The 21,255-nt window shown below is 41.6% G+C and overlaps 1 protein-coding gene across 1 annotated transcript in view; it reads right to left on the bottom strand.

Annotated features, from left to right (window-relative positions):
* Window positions 1-21,255, bottom strand: part of ptpro (protein tyrosine phosphatase receptor type O) — a 98,475-nt gene that overhangs the window by 73,626 nt on the left and 3,594 nt on the right. The window contains exons 2-3 of the mRNA XM_085769918.1: window positions 4,753-5,044; window positions 3,728-3,883 (exon numbers count right to left, since the gene is read on the bottom strand). Of these exons, the coding sequence (XP_085626044.1) occupies window positions 3,728-3,883; window positions 4,753-5,044 (448 nt within the window). The remainder of the gene's footprint in view (window positions 1-3,727; window positions 3,884-4,752; window positions 5,045-21,255) is intronic.

The raw sequence follows: 21,255 nt of genomic DNA, 5'->3' as shown, positions 1-21,255 counted from the left end.
TGATACCAAAATCTCAACTTTGAAATTTGGGTCACTGTGACTCATTTTGATGGATCGGGTCACATATGAAGCATCCATTACACTTGTTAAAGGAAGTAAATGTAAAGAACAAAGTCTAACAGTGGCGTACTGAACCTCACAGAAAAATGTATCACTTTCCAAAGTAGAGGACGATTTTACTGCTCCACCTAAACCACAGCCTTGAGCGTGTACAACATATTAGGTAACACTAGAGCACTGTAAAAGAGAGTAGCGACACCACCATGGTCACTTTATTCTCCCCCTAGTGGCAGGATGTGGGTGTTGCAAATCCGCCCAAGAAACCCATTCACTCCAATGTATGTGTGTTGCCAACTTGCTTGTAAATTGATGAAAACTGCTGTGTTTTTGCTTTTAGGTGCCTTGGTCATATTAAGTTATGCTTATAATTTATTTATTTCAAAATTTAAATTGTAACATTAATGTGAACAACTGTTTTTTTTTTGTTTTTTTTTATTGGCCCGGCTATAGACCGAATCTCCTTGTTGTTTACATTCTACTTCCTGGTAGAAAACCAGCTGTAATTTGAATGAGATCAATAGTAACGAACGAGAGTTTAGCTATATTTCATATTTTTCACGCCCTATCACCGTTTAGACAAATCTGAAATGATTGAAGAAACATTACTATTTCTGTGTGTGTGTTTTGTGTTGCTATGTGTTGTATTTATTCAGTTTGGGGGAATCACAGTGTCTAGAAAGCATCAGTGGCTGCAGCTGACAGGGACAGCTAACGGTAGCTAAGCTAACGGCGGTAGCTAAGCTAACAGCAGGACGTCAGCTGTTAAAACCCTCCCGTTGTGGGACACCACATGAAACTACTCCAGTTAGCTCAGTCATGTTGGAACTCAGATATCCGCTGGAGAAAATATTTTTTCATGGAGCGTTTATTGAGTCACTGAGTTATTAAAGTTAAACAGGTAGCTAACCGTTAGCCCGGCTAATCTATGATAACCATGACTAATTACAAAAATGTGCACACATAAATAGTAATGTTTGTCCAATCATTGGTTTTATAGATTTAACAAACATCAGATTAGTCTAAACGGTGATATAGTAACATGAAAAAGTAGATAAATATAGTGAAACTATCATCATCATCATCTTTCCGTCACTATTGTTCGAATGCTGGTTTTCTACCCGGAAGTAGTTGTAAACAACAAGGCGATTCGTCCTATATTGAATTTGATGTATAGGCTCTATGCACAGCTCCACTACTTCCTATTTCTAATCAAACCCAAAACGTATTATGTTAAGTTTTTCCTCCAATTTTGATTAAAAAAAAGATAATTAATAAAAACACACGGAGCTGTTTACAGTACGTACCAGTCACAGTCACAGCGGACAAACACAGAAGGGGACGAGCGAACGCTTTACCGTTGCTAAGTGTAGCCGATGTCATATCTGGCCCTCTGCGTTGTGTTTCTCACGGCCCTCTGCCCTAGGTGGGGTTCGATCCCACGACCTCCCGCACCGGAGGCGACAATGCTAACCTCTTCGCCAACAGGTTGACAACCACTTGGCGGGTTGGTTAGCACGTTTTTTATGGGTGGAGTGAGTGCACATCCGCTACATAAGCAACCACCAGCTGTCAAAATAAATAACATAAAAAACCTGGCATGGAAATAAAATAAAAGCCAGCAGCACAATAACTTGCTTGACCAAAACAAACAAACAAACTAAAGAAAACACAGGCTTAAGTGGCGAACAGTTAGCTAACACAGTTGAATTTAGCGCGCAAACTTACAGTATGACCCTTTAGTGGACTTTATCTTTATCATTTAAAACAGCAAGCATTCGTGACACAACAATTAATGGCCGCTATATGGGTCATTCCGCCAAAAGAGTGCCATTTGCTCATTGTAACTCTTAAAAATTAAACTTCATTTTTCATTCCATTTCAGTATAGAATTTTTTAATATACACATTTACTCATTCAAAATGAGTACTGGTCAATCTCAGGCTACTTTATTTACTTTATTGCTGCTTTTATCATTGCATTTTTGAAGAAAAAGTAACAGCAATGAGGGTAACAGCAATGAGTTTTTAGCATAAAATCAGCAATTGTGTGAAATCCAGCCAAATAACATCTATACTAATAGCTTGAGCACACAGAGCACATTCTTAGGATTTGTGAAAAAAATGTGAATTTTAACCAAAATATAATTAGGTTTTAATTTAAAAAATGTTATATAAGTGTAGATATAATATAAAGTCACACTAATATGCAAAAAAAATGAGATTTTAGAAGGATTTTATTCATTATGCATTGTGGTAAACTATAGCGTTTGGCTCTGGGGACATGCAACAAAGGCTGTTTCAGTGCTTTGAAAGCCTTTTTATAGTAATTAAAAATTATATATCTTTAATTTCTACAGTGATTCATGTGTATGGTGCTTTGTTTATTCATTAAATGCAATTTATATTATATTATTACATGTTTTTATACATTTAATATGCTGGGGACAGAAATGGCACTCTTTTGGTGGAATCGCCCATATGTTAATATTTATCTGTAAAAGGGTCCACGATGATGCTATTAACGTGGGTGATCTATAAATGTCCTTAAATTATTGAAAATACCGCACTTACTCATTCACCAACACTGCAGAGATGCCAGCTCTTGGGCGCATTTGCAAAACCCATATCCCTCCACCAGGCGGCGTTTCCACTTGACCAATGCTGTCGCTACTCTACCCCCCCATTTATTCAGGTACTGTAACACTTTATAATAGGTACACACTATTAAGCATTAATTAAGCATTAAATACTGAATTCATCATTTAAAATACACGAATACTCATTAGTAAGTAGTTTATAAACACAGTTAAAACGTTTTACTCACATTGATCAGCACTAACTGTGTTTATAAACTACATACTATCAATCAATCAACTTTATTTGTATAGCACATTTAAAAAACCACAGGGGAAACCAAAGTGCTTTACATTGAGACATAAAATACTAATGAGTATTCATGTAGGCCTATTATAAATGAAGAATTCAGTATTTAGTAATGCTTAACTAATGCTTCATTATTTACAACCTGGTTGCAACTTTGCACTAATAGTTGAAATGATGAGTTCAATATTAATCTCTTGGTTCAATTTTAAAAGCTGCCATTTGTGTAACATCCACTCCTTCATAGCTCTGTATATTACTGTCCGTTGAGAAAGGACCGGCACACTGCAAAAACTCAAATATCTTACCAAGAATATTTGTCTTATTTCTAGTCTAAACAAATCTCATTCTACTTAAAATAAGTCTCATCACATTAAAGCAGCTTGTTTTTAGACACTTTTTACTTCTTTCAAGCAGATTTTCACTTGAAATAAGTAGAAAAATCTGATAGTGGAGCAAGTTTTTCTTTCTTATTACAAACACAAAAAACTTGCTTTCACTGGCAGATTTTTCTACTTATTTCAAGTGAAAATTAGTTTGAAACAAGTGAAAATGATCTAAAAACAAGTTAATTTTTAGGTGATGAGTCTTATTTTAAGTGGAAAGAGTTTAGTTTTGACTAGAAATGAGACATTTTGACAAGAAATAAGACAAATATTCTTGGAAAGATTGTGAGTTTTTGCAGTGCAGCATTTCACTAATATCTGTCCTCATTCCACAGGAACGTACAGGTCTGTTGTGTGTCTGTGTTGTGTGTCTGTTGTGTGTGTGTTGTGTGTCTGTGTGACCTTTGTACAGCATGCTGCGGCGCTCCTGTCCCTCGGTGAAGCTGATGTTCACTCTGCTGAAGACGTTTCCCGCCGGAGGCTCGATCTCGAACACCACGCCGGTCTCCGGTGAGTCTCTGTAGTCGGAGATCTGGACGCTGCGCACGGGGAGCGGCTCTGAGGACACACACACACACACACACACACACACACACACACACAACACACACACACACACTGGTCACATCTGAGTACAGTTAAAAACCTAAGGTGTTAAATTCTTTAAGTCAGTGGTTCTCAAACTGTTTTACATCAAGGACCTTCATTGACACAAATTAGACCACGGACCCATTGGACAAGATTATAAAGCAAACAACAGAAATACACAAATATTTGTTCTGAGACTGAAGAACGTTACTTTTTTAGTCAATGTATATGTTTTTTATTTTATGGACCGCAGGAAGATTAGTGGTCGCCAAGGCGGCAGCTAAAAAACGTGAATTTTTGGAAATATTGTAGGGGGAAATCTAGAAAAAAAGTGGTAAAAATTCCTCAAAAAAAAAAAGTAAAAAAAAAAATCTATAAGAAATTGGTAAAATTTCTCAAAAAGAGATTTAAAAAATATAATCAAAAAGTGTTGTTTTTTTCAAAAAAAAAAAAAATTAAAATTCTAGAAAAAAGTGGTAAAATTTCTCAAACATTTTACCACAATTTATTTTTCTTTTTTTTTAATTCTAGAAGAAATTGGTAAAATGTCTCAAAAAGACATTAAGAAAAAAAATTATAATCCAAAAGTGTTTTTTTTTATTCTAGAAAAAAAAATTCTCAAAAAAAGTAAAAAAAAAAGAGAAAAAATTCGTAAAATTTCTCAAAAAAAAAAGAAAAAATAGTGATCAAAAAGTGGTAAAGGTTTCTCAAAAAAAAAAATTCTAGAAGAAATTGGTAATCGGAGGCGGATTAAAGCAGTTGTCATGGTGACATGTGTGTTCGAGGCAGATTGAAGCGGTTGCCATGGTGACGTGTGACGTGTTCGAGGCGTGACTCACTGGTGAGCACGGGCAGCGTGCTGACGGGTCGGGACCAGCTGTGGCTCTGCCCCGTTGCCCCCGGCAACAGCAGCAGCAGGCTGACGCTGTAGCAGCGGCCGTGCAGCGACGTGTTGAACAGCAGCGGCTCGCTGGCGTTCACGAACCGGACCGGCTCCGGCACCGGACTCAGACCCGGTTCCCCCGACACCTGGACCGCATAGGCCGCCGCGTCCGCTCGCAGGTCGGAGCGCTCCAGGAACGCCGCGATACGACCGTCCTCGTTGACCGACACCCGGAACGACCAGGACACCTGAGGAGGAGAGAGAGAGAGAAGAGAGGCTCGTCTTAGACTTTATTTATTTTTTATTATTTATTTGCACATAAAAAATAAGACAAAACATTTACTTCTCTCTCTTACTAGTGAGAAAGATACGATAAAAGAAATGTGCAGGTGAGGTCTGAAACCCGAAAGGCTTCTAACATACATGACCTCACCTTGATCTAACAGATAATTGAAGCACAGTAAAGAAATAATAATCACATCACAGTTACATCTGATTATTGGCCACTGATCACCGATTGGTTCCTGTTCTTAACCCTAACCCGACACAAAAACCTCCATAAAACTACACAACAACCCTTTAATATTCCTCCACACTGCTCGTCCACTGCAGTCCAAGTGTCCTGAAGGGAGATAGTCCAGAGTTTACTGGAAACTACCTCATTTAGGACATTTTTACAGTCTAAACTTCAGGACTCTTGGATTGCAGTGGACGAGCAGTGTGGAGGAAGTGTGTAGTTTTATGGAGGTTTTTGTGTCGGTCCCTATAGACCGAATCTCCTTGTTGTTTACATTCTACTTCCGGGTAGAAAACCAGCTGTAATTTGAATGAGATCAATAGTAACGAACGAGAGTTTAGCTATATTTCATATTTTTCACGCCCTATCACCGTTTAGACAAATCTGAAATGATTGAAGAAACATTACTATTTCTGTGTGTGTGTTTTGTGTTGCTGTGTGTTGTATTTATTCAGTTTGGGGGAATCATGGTGTCTAGAAAGCATCAGTGGCTCAGCTGACAGGGACAGCTAACGGTAGCTAAGCTAACAGTAGCTAAGCTAACAGTAGCTAAGGAAAACCAAGAATGCAGCAGAGAAAAGCAAAGCTCTTGAATATGCACAGGCTTAAAGCTCTTGAATGATTTGTATCCATCATTTCTTGTCCTGCGCTGCCCACTATGGGACTTCACTGGCAGAATTCACCTCCCCTCCCCCCGCCTTCAATTGGTTACAGGTGTTCGTTATCTCATTGATTATTTGTACCACATCATCACATTACAATGAATGACAACAGTCTAGGAAACAGTGTGCTCTCTGTGGCGAAGCGGCAGAGTAAAGGTTTAGTGATCATAAGATCATGGGTTCGATTCCTGCCTCAGTCATGTCATTGCTTGACTTTACTTGACTGATTCCAACTATTCAGCTGTCACTGGACAGTCTTTGATTCCTCACAGTATAAAGCTGATTGTAACTCAGGTCCTCGGTGGCCATGTGGTTAGTGTGTTAGGTTACCACTCATGAAGTTGTGGGTTCAATTCCTTCCTTGGACATGTTTCTTGCATGTCTTTGTCAATTTATTCTGCTAATTCAGGGATATACAGGGATTTATTTTACCCTTCTCTCATTGACTGTAACTATGGTGAAGTGGTTAGATCACTGGGCTGAAGACCTGAAGGTTGCTGGTTCAAATCCTGCCTCAACAACAATTATAGTGAATTATTTTCCCAGTCGTCCTCTGTTGACTTCTGAGAACTTGAAACTGCTGCTCTCAGCGTGAAATTCACAGAAATTTTAATTCTAAGTCATTCAAGCTTGACTCTCAAGCTTTCTTGGTGTTGACACAGTGTGTTTCCAACAGGTGCAGCTTTGGGCTCGTTAACTTCAGAGTGAGACAGAGTGCAGCTCATCAACAGACAACAGTCTCTGTAATTGTGTGTACACTGTGGCCTAGAGGCAGAGTGAAAGTCTACTGACCATGAGGTTGTGGGTTTGATTCCTACCTCGGTCAAACATTTGTATGGTGATCACTGCTTGCACTATTTGCTGATTCTGCAACAACGTTCAGCTGCTTTCAGCAGTCACACCATTTCCATCAGGAAATGCTACTTTATCTAGTTGTTATTATTTCATTGATTGAGTTTTATTGATCAGTTTAATTATGATCTGTTTTCCAGTCAGTCTGGCGGCTGAGGATCATGGGAAATGTAGTCATCACTGTGTGTGTGTGTGTGTGTGTGTGTGTGTGTGTGTGTGTGTGTGTGTGTGTGTGTGTGTGTGTGTGTGTGTGTGTGTGTGTGTGTGTGTGTGTGTGTGTGTGTGTGTGTGTGTGTCTGTCTCCAGTGAGGTCACAGCTCTCTGTGTGTGAGGTCACTGGACAATAAATTCATTCTCTCTCTCTCTAAATGAGGTGATTGACGCTCGCCCACAGACGGAGGAGTGGGAGTGAAGCATTGTGGGTAAGAAGGAGGAGGAGGGGGAGGGGGAGGGGCTACTTCCTGTTCACACCTCTGAACCACGAGGTCAAAGGTCAGGTCCTCTATAAACGCTCTGTGAGCCGTCGTCTCCGTGGCAACACCAGACCCACATCCATTCATTCAGCTCATTGGTGCTCGGCTGTTGCCACGGTAACAGAGATGAAAGGCCAGGCCAGACACACATTTTGGGGTGGGAGGGGGAGGAGCCTGAGCTCAGGATCGCCACGGTTACAGAGAGCAGAGAACACAACAACACACAGAGATAAGGAAGAGGAGGAGGAGAAAGAAGAGGAGCAAGAGGAGAAGGAAGAGGGGGAGGTGGAGGAGGAAGAGAAAGAGGAAGAGGAGGAGGAGAAAGAAGAGGAAGAGGAGGAGAAGGAGGAGGAGAAAGAGGAGGAAGAGAAAGAGGGGGAGAAAGAGGAAGAGGAGGAGGAGGAAGAGGGGAGAAAGAGGAGGAGAAGAAGGAAAAGGAAGAGAAAGAGGAGGAGGAGAAGGAGGAAGAGGTGGTGGAGGAGGAGGAGGAGGAGAAGGAAGATGAGGAGGAGAAAGAAGAGGAGCAAGAGGAGAAGGAAGAGGGGGAGGTGGAGGAGGAGGAGAAAGAGGGGGAGAAAGAGAAAGAGGAGGAGGAGGAAGAGAAAGAGGAGGAGAAAGAAGAGGAGGGGGAGGAGGAAGAGGAAGAGGTGGAGAGGAGGAAGAGGAGAAGGAAGATGAGGAGGAGAAAGAAGAGGAGCAAGAGGAGAAGGAAGAGGGGGAGATGGAGGAGGAGGAGAAAGAGAAAGAGGAGGAGGAAGAAGAGGAGGGGGAGGAGGAAGAGGAAGAGGTGGAGAGGAGGAAGAGGAGAAGGAAGATGAGGAGGAGAAAGAAGAGGAGCAAGAGGAGAAGGAAGAGGGGGAGATGGAGGAGGAGGAGAAAGAGAAAGAGGAGGAGGAAGAAGAGGAGGGGGAGGAGGAAGAGAAAGAGGAGGAGAAAGAGGAAGAGTAAGAGGAAGAAGAGGAGGAGAAGAAGGAAGAGGAGGAAGAAGAGGAGGAGGAGGAGAAAGAGAAAGAAGAGGAAGAGGAGGAGGAGGAAGGTGGTGATGATGAACCTGATGAGTCATCTGGTGAGTTCTGTAACAGACAGAACTCGACCCTGAGGGACGAAGAGAGAGAGAGAGAGAGATGACAGTGATGTGTTGTTGAGGTTGCTAGGCAACAGGAGCCGCTATACGTGACACGACAGTAACCGTGGGAACAGCTGATGATGCAGAACAAGAAACCTCCAGGAAGTACCACAACAACACCACAGGCCACGCCCCCTAACAACAACAGCACAGGCCACGCCCCCTAACAACAACACCAAAGGCCACGCCCCCTAACAACAACACCACAGGCCACACCTCCTAACAACAACACCACAGGCCACGCCCCCTAACAACAACATCACAGACCACGCCCCCTAACAACAACACCACAGGCCACGCCCCCTAACAACAGCACCACAGGCCACGCCCCCTAACAACAACTTCATACATAGATATATATACTGACTAGATGTTCCCAGGCAGCTCTATTGAGTGGAATACGTCAACACGGCGGCCATCTTGGTCAGGGGGAAGCCGTGTCTACTTCCTGCACTAGAGGTCTATCAACCATTAAAATCACCATAACTCACCGAATATTCAACCGATTTTCAAGCCGTTTGGTTTATTATAAATGTCAGACAGATATTTATGATACAACAACAAAACATTTTTTTTGATCTTTTTTATAATTTTTGTTTTTATGTATTAAACATACACTTAGATACTCAGACACACACCCACATGCATAAATACACTGAAATGTGTTCTACAGGGTCTGACTGCTGGTCAGACGTTTATATGGCGGCGCTATTGATGTACGCTGAGAAGCAGAACGCAGCATCTAGCAGTAGCCTATATATATCTATGAACTTCATAGGCCACGCCCCCTAACAACAACACCACAGGCCACGCCCCAAAAACATCAACTTCACAGGCCACGCCCCCTAAAAACAACACCACAGGCCACGCCCCCAAAACCATAACGACAACACCAAAGGCCACGCCATAGATATATAGCTACACGTAGATGTCGCCTCTGACGCGCTGTCCATTGGAACGATGCGTCAACGCGGCGGCCATCTTGGTCAGGGGGAAGCCGTGTCTACTTCCTGCATCAGAGGTCTATCAACCATTAACATCACCACAACTCACTGAATATTCAACCGATTTTCAAGCCGTTAGGTTTATTATAAATGTCAGACATATATTTATGATACAACATAGATTTGTGTTCTACAAAGACTGGGTCTGACTGCTGGTCAGACGTATAGACAGGTTTCTTGTGTACAAACAATACTACGTGCGCGCGCAACCAGGGGGCAAAAGACTGGCCTGGGTTAGGGTTAGGCCATAAATCTTCTTCTTTTTTTGGCAAACGGATGAGATCCCCTCGGTTTATTCTACAGTTTCCATCCATCCTTTTGCCGGTTTGTGCAGTTAACAGCACAACAGCTCCTTGTCCTTTTCGTTTTCTGCTCCGCTTGTAAACAATGAGAAATGTCCGGCTTTCTGCCCCCTGGCTGCGCGCGCACATCTGCCATGACGTTGCACAGAAACCCGTATATACTATGTCTATGGTCAGAATGAAACCCCTGCCCAAGATGGCGGCCGTGTTGACGTGCCTGACATCTACGTGTATCTCTCTATGGGCCACGCCCCCAAAACATCTAATACAGAATAACCACAAGACGTTTTAATGTGTAAACTTCCCAAAACACTTTATTTCAGAATAAAAGTCTGAAGGACTCAACGGTCGACTGTGACCTCAGCGTGTGTGTGTGTGTGTGTGAGGACAGAGAGCTGTTGTGTTGTGCCCAGTCAGTGTGTCGACCTCATCAGCCTCATTCATAGTCTAATGGACTCTGAACCCCCCCTCACCCCCCCCCGCCCCCCGGTTGGAGCTGTCAAAGGCCCCTCACTGCTACACACACACACACACACACACACACACACACACACACACACACACACACACACACACACACCTACACAAAGACAAACAAAAACTAGAGTTTACATAATAATGTTGGCAGCTGCCTGAAGGCCACGCCCCCTGACCCCCCACCCTCACACACACAATCACACACACACACACACACACACACACACACACACACACACACCCCTGTTCAGCTCTCATTCACAGGGTCAGACCCTCCATTCATCAGCAGCTCTACTGAAACAGGCCTGTGTGTGTGTGTGTGTGTGTGTGTGTGTGTGTGTGTGTGTGTGTGTGTGTGTGTGTGTGTGTGTGTGTGTGTGTGTGTGCAGAGATGGACAGAGTACTCCACCCCAGTACTTGAGTAAGAGTACAAATACTACTGGTCAAAATGTACTCTGTTACAAGTAAAAATGTTGAACTATCCCTTTAAATGTACTGTAAGTCAAAGTCAGAGTCAGAGTAAATGTCTTATTCTCCACATCAATGAATGACTCTAATAGTTTGTAAATGAATGTAAGGAGCTTTTAACTCTTGTTAGTGAGAATGAACTCTTTGCTGCTCAGCTGCACTGATGTGCTGCTTTTAGGGGTTAGGGTTTCCTTCACAGACAAACACAGCTGCTGTCCAATAGGATTTTAGAAAAAGACCTGAAAGTAACCAGTACTTTTCAGCCTTCCTAGGAATTAACTCCAGTAAAAGTACTAATATTTGGAAATGTATGTTTAAAGCAGAAGTAAGTGATATTTTTGTGTTAATCTAAGTCTTAAATAGTTGTATCTTCCGACAGCAATCACTTCTATAGAGTGTTTGGTCTGAAACACGGGTCTGTCAGTCACTCTGCTCTGCTCTGAGCCCAGGAGAAAACTTTCCTTGTATCCTACAACCTTTATCCAATGAGGAGAGAGAACGGCATAAAGGGGCAGTCCTCTCTGTGTGTGCAGCCAAGGGATGCGCCTGAATGTGGTGACGTAGGGACGAGGACTGTTATGGTGCGTTCAAGGCAGCCCGTAACTCGTGTTTTTCCGACCTGTGAAGTCGTACCAGTTTGATCTGGTACGAGTTCACGGGTCGGAAGTTACGAGTGGCCGTTATAGTGACTTTCACAGGTAAAACAGGTCGGAGAAACATGAGTGGGTTGCCTGGAACGCTACAAAGTCGTAAGTTGTGACTTGAAGCTGTAATTTACGGTTTCAAAAGCCTGCCTGGAACGCAGCATTAGCCAAAACCACCGGATCGCTGACTTCTGCTTTAAGTTTAGTACAAAGACCCGGTAGAGACTAGATAGGCCAGATAGAGAGAGTCCAGATAATACAGATAATAATACGTCGGTTACTATTTCCTGGGATTTTTTATAAAAATATAGGATTTTGTTTTGTTTTAGATCTTTGAGTTCAGATCATGAAAAAGAGGAGCAAAAAAGTGTTAGGCCTAATATTTTTGTTGAGTAGCTATATTTCCTATAGCCAGCTTTTAGGCTACGTGAATTTGATTGACACAAAATAATCTTAAAGCAACAGCCAACAGCCAAAGGTAACAACATTATGTGATTGTGTATTTGTGTAGGCTAATTGCACAGTTTAAAACACTATTTATTTAACTTTTTATTCATAAATAAGTGCTCAAATAGTTTTTGCTCGCACGGTTTGTAGGCTACCTCGCTAGTTTCATCACCTTGGTTACGGCCCTGAGAGAGAGTCCATGGACCGGCAACAGCAGGGAACATCGGTACGCTCCCGAACGTAGCTAGCCTACGAGCTAACAGTTAGCTACATTAGCGAAACACACACACACACCAAGCTCAGTCTCGCCCCAAACATTGAATATATGTGTGTGTGTGTGTGTGTGTGTGTGTGTTCCAGGTGTGTGTGTGTGTTCCAGGTGTGTGTGTCAGACATGAAGCAGCAGCTGTGGATCAGATCAGTGTCGTGTTAATCTCCATATGTGACAGAGCTGCTAATCTGAGAGTGTAATCACTGACAGACGCTACACACACACACACACACACACACAGAAACACACACACACACACACACACACACACACACTGAATAACAAACAGCAGGACGTCTCTCTATCTCTTGGTGTTTTCACAACACTGTATTTAGCTACTGTGCAGATGTTTGGAAACAGTGATCAATACTATCACTGATCACTGATCGATCGGTGCAGAAGGTGAAGCTGAACATTCAGTTTCTGCAGGTTGAACACACACACACACACACACACACACAGAGACACACACACACACACACAGACAGGAAGTCAGGAGCTGATCAATAACTTCAGAGCAGCGTTAGAAACCGGTTCAGTTGCTTCACTCTGTCAGACTGAAGGAGGTTTTTAAGTTGATTGATTAAAGACTGAGATCAAACTCTGATTATTTATCTCATATAAACATGGTTCAGTCTGACGATGCTGCTCTATTATTATTATTATTATATTATTATTTATAAAACGGAAAGGTGAAATCCTGCGATCTGATTGGCTGTTAACCGTGGTATAATGAGCATATACCACGGCTACTATTCTAAAGCCTTATCACAGCGTAGGCTATCACTCCGCCTCAGGCACGTATGACTGGTATAGACACAGTCGGCAAGCAAGGAAACGTCACTTCCGGTTAGGGCCGTGGGGGAAAACAAACCGTGTCCCCCATACACACTCATGCAAAAACGCGGCATTTTAAACCTTTGTCAAAGGCTTTTTCGCCGTCCTGTCTTAGTTTTAATCACATGTATATGCTGACAGAGAGCTATATATTAGAAAACTCATCACGATCTGGGTCGATTGTTGTCCGTACATTTAAAAATATTAGGTATTTCACAGTCAGTCATATTTGTCTTCCCCCACGGCTCTGACGCTCTCTTAGTCGCCGCCGGCCGGCTCTAGACACTCGTAGACACTGCCTGAGTTATTGTGTATTATTTTGCACCGCAAATAAATTCAAAAACCACAACCTGAACTTTTATATCGGAACTTCGCTCATCTTCTCCAAACGTGTAACGCTCTGACCGGAAGTGAAGGTTGCCGACCCTGCTGACTCGGTGTAGGCTATGGCTGTGAAAACTTTATATTTTAAGATGTACGGACAGCAATCGACCCAGATCGTGATGAGTTTCTAAAAATATAGCTCTCTGTCAGCATATACATGTGATTAAAACTAAGACAGGACGGCGAACAAGCGTTTGACAAAGGTTTAAAATGCCGCCTTTTTGCATGAGTGTGTATGGGAAAAACGGTTTGTTTTCCCCCACTCTGAAACATCCCAGAAAGACATTACTATCCCATCACAGAGAGAAACTAACACTTTGTCCTTGTTGTGATGATTTCTTTACAACAATAAACGGTCAGAGATATTTTGGACATCACCACTGCTCTGCTCCACCGTTTATTTAGTAAAGAAATCATCACAACAAGGACAAAGTGTTAGTTTCTCTCTTAGTGGGGCGGATTAGCTCAATATTTTACACCAATCGTTCACTTTGTGATAAAAGCATGAAATTTGGTGGATGTGTTGGTGGATATGTTTCAAACATTTTTGGTTTTTAAGGACCCTTAAGATGTCTACTTAAGATTTTTGCTTGTAGTTGACCCGGGCAACAAGCAAAAATAAACAATTGTTAAATAAACAATTCTTGTGATTTATTGAGCTAATCCGCCCCATAGGGGATGCACATTGTTGGGGGGCGCTACCCACACGTTTAGCCCCGTTGCTCATTCCATGAATGCACGATCCTTACAAGCTGTACCTCGTTGTAAAGGTGACTAATCAGGCTTTCCAACAATATACAATACATCACCAGTTGGTATTATTGAAAGGGCAGTTTATATTAATCATTCATTTATTCGCGTAACAAATGGCTGCCACGGCCACTAGGGGGCGCTTTTGAGGTGGCCCAATATCCAGATTTGTTTGAAACATATTCACCAACACATCCACCAAATTTCATGCTTTTATCACAAAGTGAACGATTGTTCAGCTAATCCGCCCCACTATTTGTGATGGGATAGTAATGTCTTTCTGGGATGTTTCAGAGTTGGGCTATCTGAGGTGAGAGGCTACATGCAGAAACACAAAGTTTCTACTGTTTCTACTCTCCACTATATGAGTTCAGTGGTGTCTCTAAGGATTCCAGTCATGTACCACAGATATCTGATTGTTTTCTGAGTCTTTGTTGTGGTTGAAAGAATTGCCCCCATGGGTTAGTGTTGTGGCTAATATCGCTAGCGCCGGGTAGCCATGGCAACTCTGGTTTGCCTGCAGCAATTTTAGTCGCATTTTTTGCTCCAACCAACACTGGGTGACCATCAGGACAACGATTTAGGGGTCAAAAATGACCGGAATTCTCCTTTAATACAGACATCTGTGAAAGAACGGGTTGTTCTCAGTGGATTCCAGCTGCATCCAAAGCGCCTCTGGCTCCTCCCACTTCCTGTCTGACAGCTGCTGTTGCCAAGCTGAAGAGATGAACATGAGCGAGCTGAGCAATTATGGAGTTACATTTCTGGGCGATTCCACCAAAAGAGTGCCATTTCTGTCCCCAGCATATTAAATGTATAAAAACATGTAATAATATAATATAAATTGCATTTAATTAATAAACAAAGCACCATACACATGAATCACTGTAGAAATTAAAGATATATAATTTTTAATTACTATAAAAAGGCTTTCAAAGCACTGAAACAGCCTTTGTTGCATGTCCCCAGAGCCAAACGCTATAGTTTACCACAATGCATAATGAATAAAATCCTTCTAAAATCTCATTTTTTTTGCATATTAGTGTGACTTTATATTATATCTACACTTATATAACATTTTTTAAATTAAAACCTAATTATATTTTGGTTAAAATTCACATTTTAGTCCCGTCCCCAGGTTTTCACTCAGTGCTGTTTTACCCAAACACATTCTACACTCTAAAAGTTTTGGAACATTCCACCAGTGACATGTTCAGCAGGAAGTGACATCATTTAGGTCTTTTGAAAGTCATGGGAAGACCAACATTAAATTCTGTAATTTATTTTTCCTGAAATTGAATGATATTGTAGCTATGTCAGGGTCCGTCACTCTTAAAACTCATTCCTGTTACCTACATTATCTCTAGACAGTGTTTGTTGATATCAAAAGTAAAATATTCAGTTAAATCCTCAGAATGTGCTCTGTGTGCTCAGGCTATTAGTATAGATGCTATTTGGCTAGATTTCACACAATTGCTGATTTTATGCTAAAAACTCATTGCTGTTACCCTCATTGCTGTTACTTTTTCTTCAAAAATGCAATGATAAAAGCAGCAATAAATTAAATAAAGTAGCCTGAGATTGACCAGTACTCATTTTGAATGAGTAAATGTGTATATTAAAAAATTCTATACTGAAATGGAATGAAAAATGAAGTTTAATTTTTAAGAGTTACAATGAGCAAATGGCACTCTTTTGGCGGAATGACCCTTCTGTCTTTATTATTCAATCAAAAAAAAGTTGATTTAACCCAAAAAGATATTTTCAATCAAAACAAACTTCACTTCAATTTTTTTTTTTTAATTGTGTTTGAACCCTTTTTTTCTTTGATTGAAAAGGTTTTTGCATTGAATAATAAAGACACCAATATCCTACCCATAATATGGCCCAGATACAAAAAAAATGACTTTAATCCAAAAAAGTATTTTCAATCAACTAATAGCTAACTCAACTAAATCAAAGAAAAACTTTTTCAATCAAAGGAAAAAAGTGCTCGAATGCAATTTTTGGGTCTCAATATTTTTTTTTTGCATTCAAATCATCTTTTTTTCTTTGATTTAAATGTTTTTTTTAGTTTTTCATTGAAGTGAAATTTTTTGGGATTGAATAAATAAAGACACAAATGTAGCTCCATAAACAACCGTTAACCCTCTACAACAGTTTTACGCCACGAAGCAGCATCACGTCTCCATGGCGACGGCCACACCTGCTGTTCCTGTTTGTTTAACCTGGTTTCCAGCGTCTGGACTCGTCAGGTTTAATCCCCTCGGTGCTGCTGCTTCACGACTGTTTCTGTCTCTGTCTCCATACGTTTCCCTGCAGCAGCCGAAGCCTTAAAGGGATAGTTCACCCAAAATTCTAATTGCACTCATTATCTACTCACACGACCAGGGCCGTTACTAGGAATTCTGGGCCCCTGAAAGAATACTAAAGTGGGCCCCTGATTTTTCCACTTTTTTTCTTAGTCTACGTATGTATTATCATTTTTTATTTAGCCTACTTTGTTTTGATGCTAATGCAGCATTACTATGAGTATTAGTCAGGGTCTTATGCAGAATAATTCATACAAAGATTAGACTACTGGGGTTTTTGTGGGCCCTACTCGGCGTTGGGCCCCTAGAGTTATCATCACCTTTCTCCCCTATACGACGGCCCTGCACACGACATGAGGGGGAGTAGATAATGAGTGCAATTTGAATTTTGGGTGAACTATCCCTTTAATGAGCTCACATGGTGCTAATCAGATCATTATCACTAATCAGCATGAAAACCAGCGGCAGCACAGATCACACACACACACACACACACACACACACACACACACACACACACACACTGACACACACTCGTCTCTTTGTGTTGAAGGAAACATGTGAAGCAGCGTCACAAATCACACACACACACACACACACACACACTGATGTCACTTCCTGTGTGTGTGTGTGTGTGTGTGTGTGTGTGTGTGTGTGTGTGAGCGACAGCTGCTGAGATTCACCTCTGTCTCTGTCTGGTCAACAACATGAGTTAATGAGACTTTAATCAGAGTGTTTGGCTTCAGTCCGTCTGTCAGACGACACGCAGCTTCACTCAGCAGAATGAAGAACGTCTGACTGCTGCGTTCACACCAAAAGCCGGTGCATATTCTCATTTGTCCAGGTCATAGTATTTCAAAGGAGGTTAAATCAAAAGCAACTGGACTTAGTTATTTGTCTAGAAGACGTTTCACCTTCATCAGTTCATGTAGCATCTGACCAGGCTGGGACTGGTCCAACTATCTGGTGTGGAGACTCACTATTTACCCTCTTGTGTGGGCGTTCACAAGGGTGATGATGTCACTGGTTCCCTTTTGTGCTCCAAGTGCCAACGACAGTCGTTGGAGGCACTTGCCACTTGTGAAAAGTGGCAAGTGACTCCAACGACTGTCGTTATAACAACATAGGGCACTAACGAAGTCGAAACCAACCGTCCATCAAAGACAGTCACTCAAATGACTGTCGTTGGCACTTGGAGCACAAAAGGGAACCAGTGACATCATCACCCTTGTGAACGCCCACACAAGAGGGTAAATAGTGAGTCTCCACACCAGATAGTTGGACCAGTCCCAACCTGGTCAGATGAACATGAACTGATGAAGCCTCTTGGATGAAGGTGAAACGTCTTCCTAGACAAATAACTAACAAATAATAAATAATAAAAGTCCAGTTGCTTTCAATTTAACCTCCTTTGAAATTCACACCAAAAGCTTCCAAAGCGTCAAAACGCCGGAACTCAATTCATTTTCAATGAGAGCCGCTGACACTGAGCGACCAAAGCCTCAACTGGCAACTGGTAATCAGCTATGACGCGGTTCGGCAGCAACCAGTCAGAATAGAGACGGCCTTCGGCTCCTTTTTCTTCTTTTTTTTTTGTATTTCAGCTCCCCAATGACCAGCGTGATCGAACTTTGTCGTCAGTCACGTGACGAGCGAGTCCAAAGTGGCTGAAAATATTCGCCGTTTTGGAAGCTGTCTTGTCTGAAGCTAAGTAGCCTAACCCTCGAGGGTTTTTGACGCTTTGGAAGCTTTTGGTGTGAACGCACAGTTACAGCTACTAACTCAGTGTTAGCTGTTAGCTGTTAGCTGCTAGCTGTTAGCTGTTAGCTGGCGAGCATGACGAGTTAACGACTGACCTACGTCTAACGTTCCCTCTGCAAGTCGATCGGACGGAGCCGAGCCGATTAAAACCTTGCAGAGTGGTTTGACGCGGGTCGGTGACACGTTCCCGCCGCCGCCAGAAACCGATCGCTAGCGGGTTTAAACAGGTTTTTTGGGCAGTGCTAAAGCTAGCCTAAAGCTAGCCTAACGTAAAAGCAGAAGTAAGGTGATTTAGTAAGATACAGATTAAGTAAAGTAACACAACAGTGAAGCTAATGGATGTTTATAACCTTGGCTGAAGTAAGCTAATATTAGAGCAGCTGAACTAAGCTAACACTGATTAATGTGTGTCAGCTACAGTGCGCGTAGGCTATAGCAAAGATACTCTATTATTTATAAACTGTCTTTGGCTATAGCTACGCCTACCTACATTAAGCTAATGTAGGCTAACTTTAGCTAAAACTTATATGATGTTTATGTAATGTGGCTAAAGTAGCCTAAGCTAATGTCACATTAGCTCAGCAGCTAAAGGCGACACAGATTCAACAGGATCAATGTTTCTTAAAGGAGCTGTAGGTCAGAGTGGACATGTTCACATGGACTCAAATAATCTGAATAAAATAGGAATAAATGTCGATCTGAATAAAACTGCGTCATGTGAACACGTCGACTGGAAAATTTTAATCCAAACAGGTTCATTTAGAAAGAAGTTTCTTTCCGATTTATCTCTGTAAACGGTTAATCACAGTAGTCCTACTAGGAGGATGTTGTTATGATGCCATGTGAAGCCCTTTGACACAAACTGTTCGTAAAAACGAGCTATAGCCTACAAATAAAACTGCCTTGCCTCGCCTTACTGTCCATGTGAGTCCCATGCAACGTGACGAGTTTACGGTTTTCCATAAAGGACAGAAACATGGAGGGAGCAGCAGCAGAACTAGGTCATTTTAAAAGAACATAGGATCGTTGAACGTCTCGATGTCCGAAAGGAAATGAACAGTTTAAACAGGTGTAACCTATGAAAAGTTAAGGGAAGCCGGATTCAACCGGACTGTCAACCAGATAAAGAAACGGTGGAAAAGCTTGAAGGCGATGCATTAAAGGGAAGTGGGTCTGACCCTGCAACCTTTGTGTTTTATGTTGTAATGGACGAGTTAATGGAGGTCGGTAGGAGAAGGAAAAGGAAAAGCTTCTTCTGCTGTTTTCATCTCATTTCACAGCAAAACTTCACTGTCACATGTCAATGAATTGATTCACTGCTGTGTCCAAAACAGACAAGTTAGAAGAATAGTTGGAAAGTTGGAAACAAGGTTATTGTGGCCAAAACTGTTGCTGCAGTTCATTCAACACACTGGAGCGCGTTGTCGAGTTTACCAGATACGTCAGATAACAAGACAAGATATGTATGACATGGAAAAGATGGAAATATATTGTTAAAAATGTAAAGTGAATGTGTCATCTGTTATGTCTTTAGGAGATCATTTCATCTTCCACCTGATGAACTGTTCACATTAAAGGGATAGTATCATTTTTTAAAGTGGGGTTGTATGATCTACAAATACCCAAAGAAACGGCCTATTTTCACGGCCTAAAAGAGGTTTTACCTGAACAATGCAACTGTGTATTTTTTTACAGGTAAAACCTCTTTTAGGCCGTGAAAATAGGCCGTTTCTTTGGGTCTGTTCACAACACTGTATGTTGTAAATCTCTGGGCAGGGCTATTATGGGCTGGCGTTGCTAACGGGAGGAGTGTAGAGAGTCTTCTACTGCAATTAAAGTATTTGGAGATCATACAACCCCACTTTTAAAGAAATGATACTATCCCTTTAACAGACATTTGGACCGGGGGGGGACACATTTTTGCATGACACTATCTCCTTTACTAAATAAATAAATGTAATAAGAAAACATCATCTCTGAGTAAATCTGACTGTTGAGTTTAACGATAAGAGAGAGAGATATATTATTAAAAATGTAAAGTGAATGTGTCATCTGTTATGTCTTTAGGAGATACAACCCGCACCCGCCGATCAGCAGTTGGTTAGGTCCAAATAAAAACTGTGTTTTTCCTGCACTTTGAAGGGCTGGAAAAAATTATATTATAGTGAACAATGGAACTGTGTTAGAGATGGGATTTATGGCTCTTTGAGGGGAGCCGGATCTTGGTGAGCCGTTCCTTTCAAAGAGCCGTTCAAAAAACTGGCTCATTTGACTGATTTTTATATTTATTAAGTTTTAAGAAGCCAGCCTGGTGGTTACTCAATAATATAAAATTAGATATCCCACTAATATCTGAGTTTGAATTATTCTGAAATATTGATTATAACCTCATTTGATATGTGTGGACTAAATTTTAACGTCTGAAATGGATTCATTGTAAATATTAAGACCGCTGTTCTATGTAGTTTTTACCTGTTGGAGGGCTGCATAGCGGCGCATTGAGGAAATAAAATAGACCAGCTGTGCAAAACAACAACGCCCGCACGGGTGCGCGCCACTTACGTGGCCGGTGGAGCAGCTTCAATTGACTGCTATGAACACACAGAGATGTAAAAAAGAAAAAAAAGAACGGTTCCCAGCTGCGAGTCGGTTCCCATCGTTCATGTTAACGAGCCGTTCAATAGAATCGGTTCGTTCGTGAACGTCACAACACTAAACTGTGTATTATTTTTCAGGTAAAACCTCTTTTAGGCCGTGAAAATAGGCCGTTTCTTTGGGTCTGTTCACAACACTGTATGTTGTAAATCTCCTTTACTAAATAAATAAATGTAATAAGAAAACATCATCTCTGAGTTGAGTTTAACGATAAGAGAGAAAAGCTGCTGCTAAAGTCTCTGTGTCTCTGTCTCTCAGACTCATTAACTGTGTTTGTCTCAGACTCAGAGCGACGACGTGAAGCTATAAGCTACCGATCAGATCAATAACCTCAGATCTCAGACCAGCCAGCTCATCTCTCTCCTCCCAAACAGGAAATTAGAAACTGGACCTGGATCAGATAAAAGCTCCACACAGGAAACAGAAGATGAGACCTGCAGCTGGTTCATATCCGACAGGAAACTCACCTGAGATTCACTGAAACCCAGATGAGACGAGATGAGATGAGTCAGAGCAG

The sequence above is a fragment of the Trachurus japonicus genome, chromosome 23 (genome assembly GCF_045865225.1).
Source record: "Trachurus japonicus isolate A0001 chromosome 23, Traja_1.0".
In the NCBI taxonomy this organism is placed as follows: Eukaryota; Metazoa; Chordata; class Actinopteri; order Carangiformes; family Carangidae; genus Trachurus; species Trachurus japonicus.
This window is presented reverse-complemented; position numbering and strand designations above follow the sequence as displayed.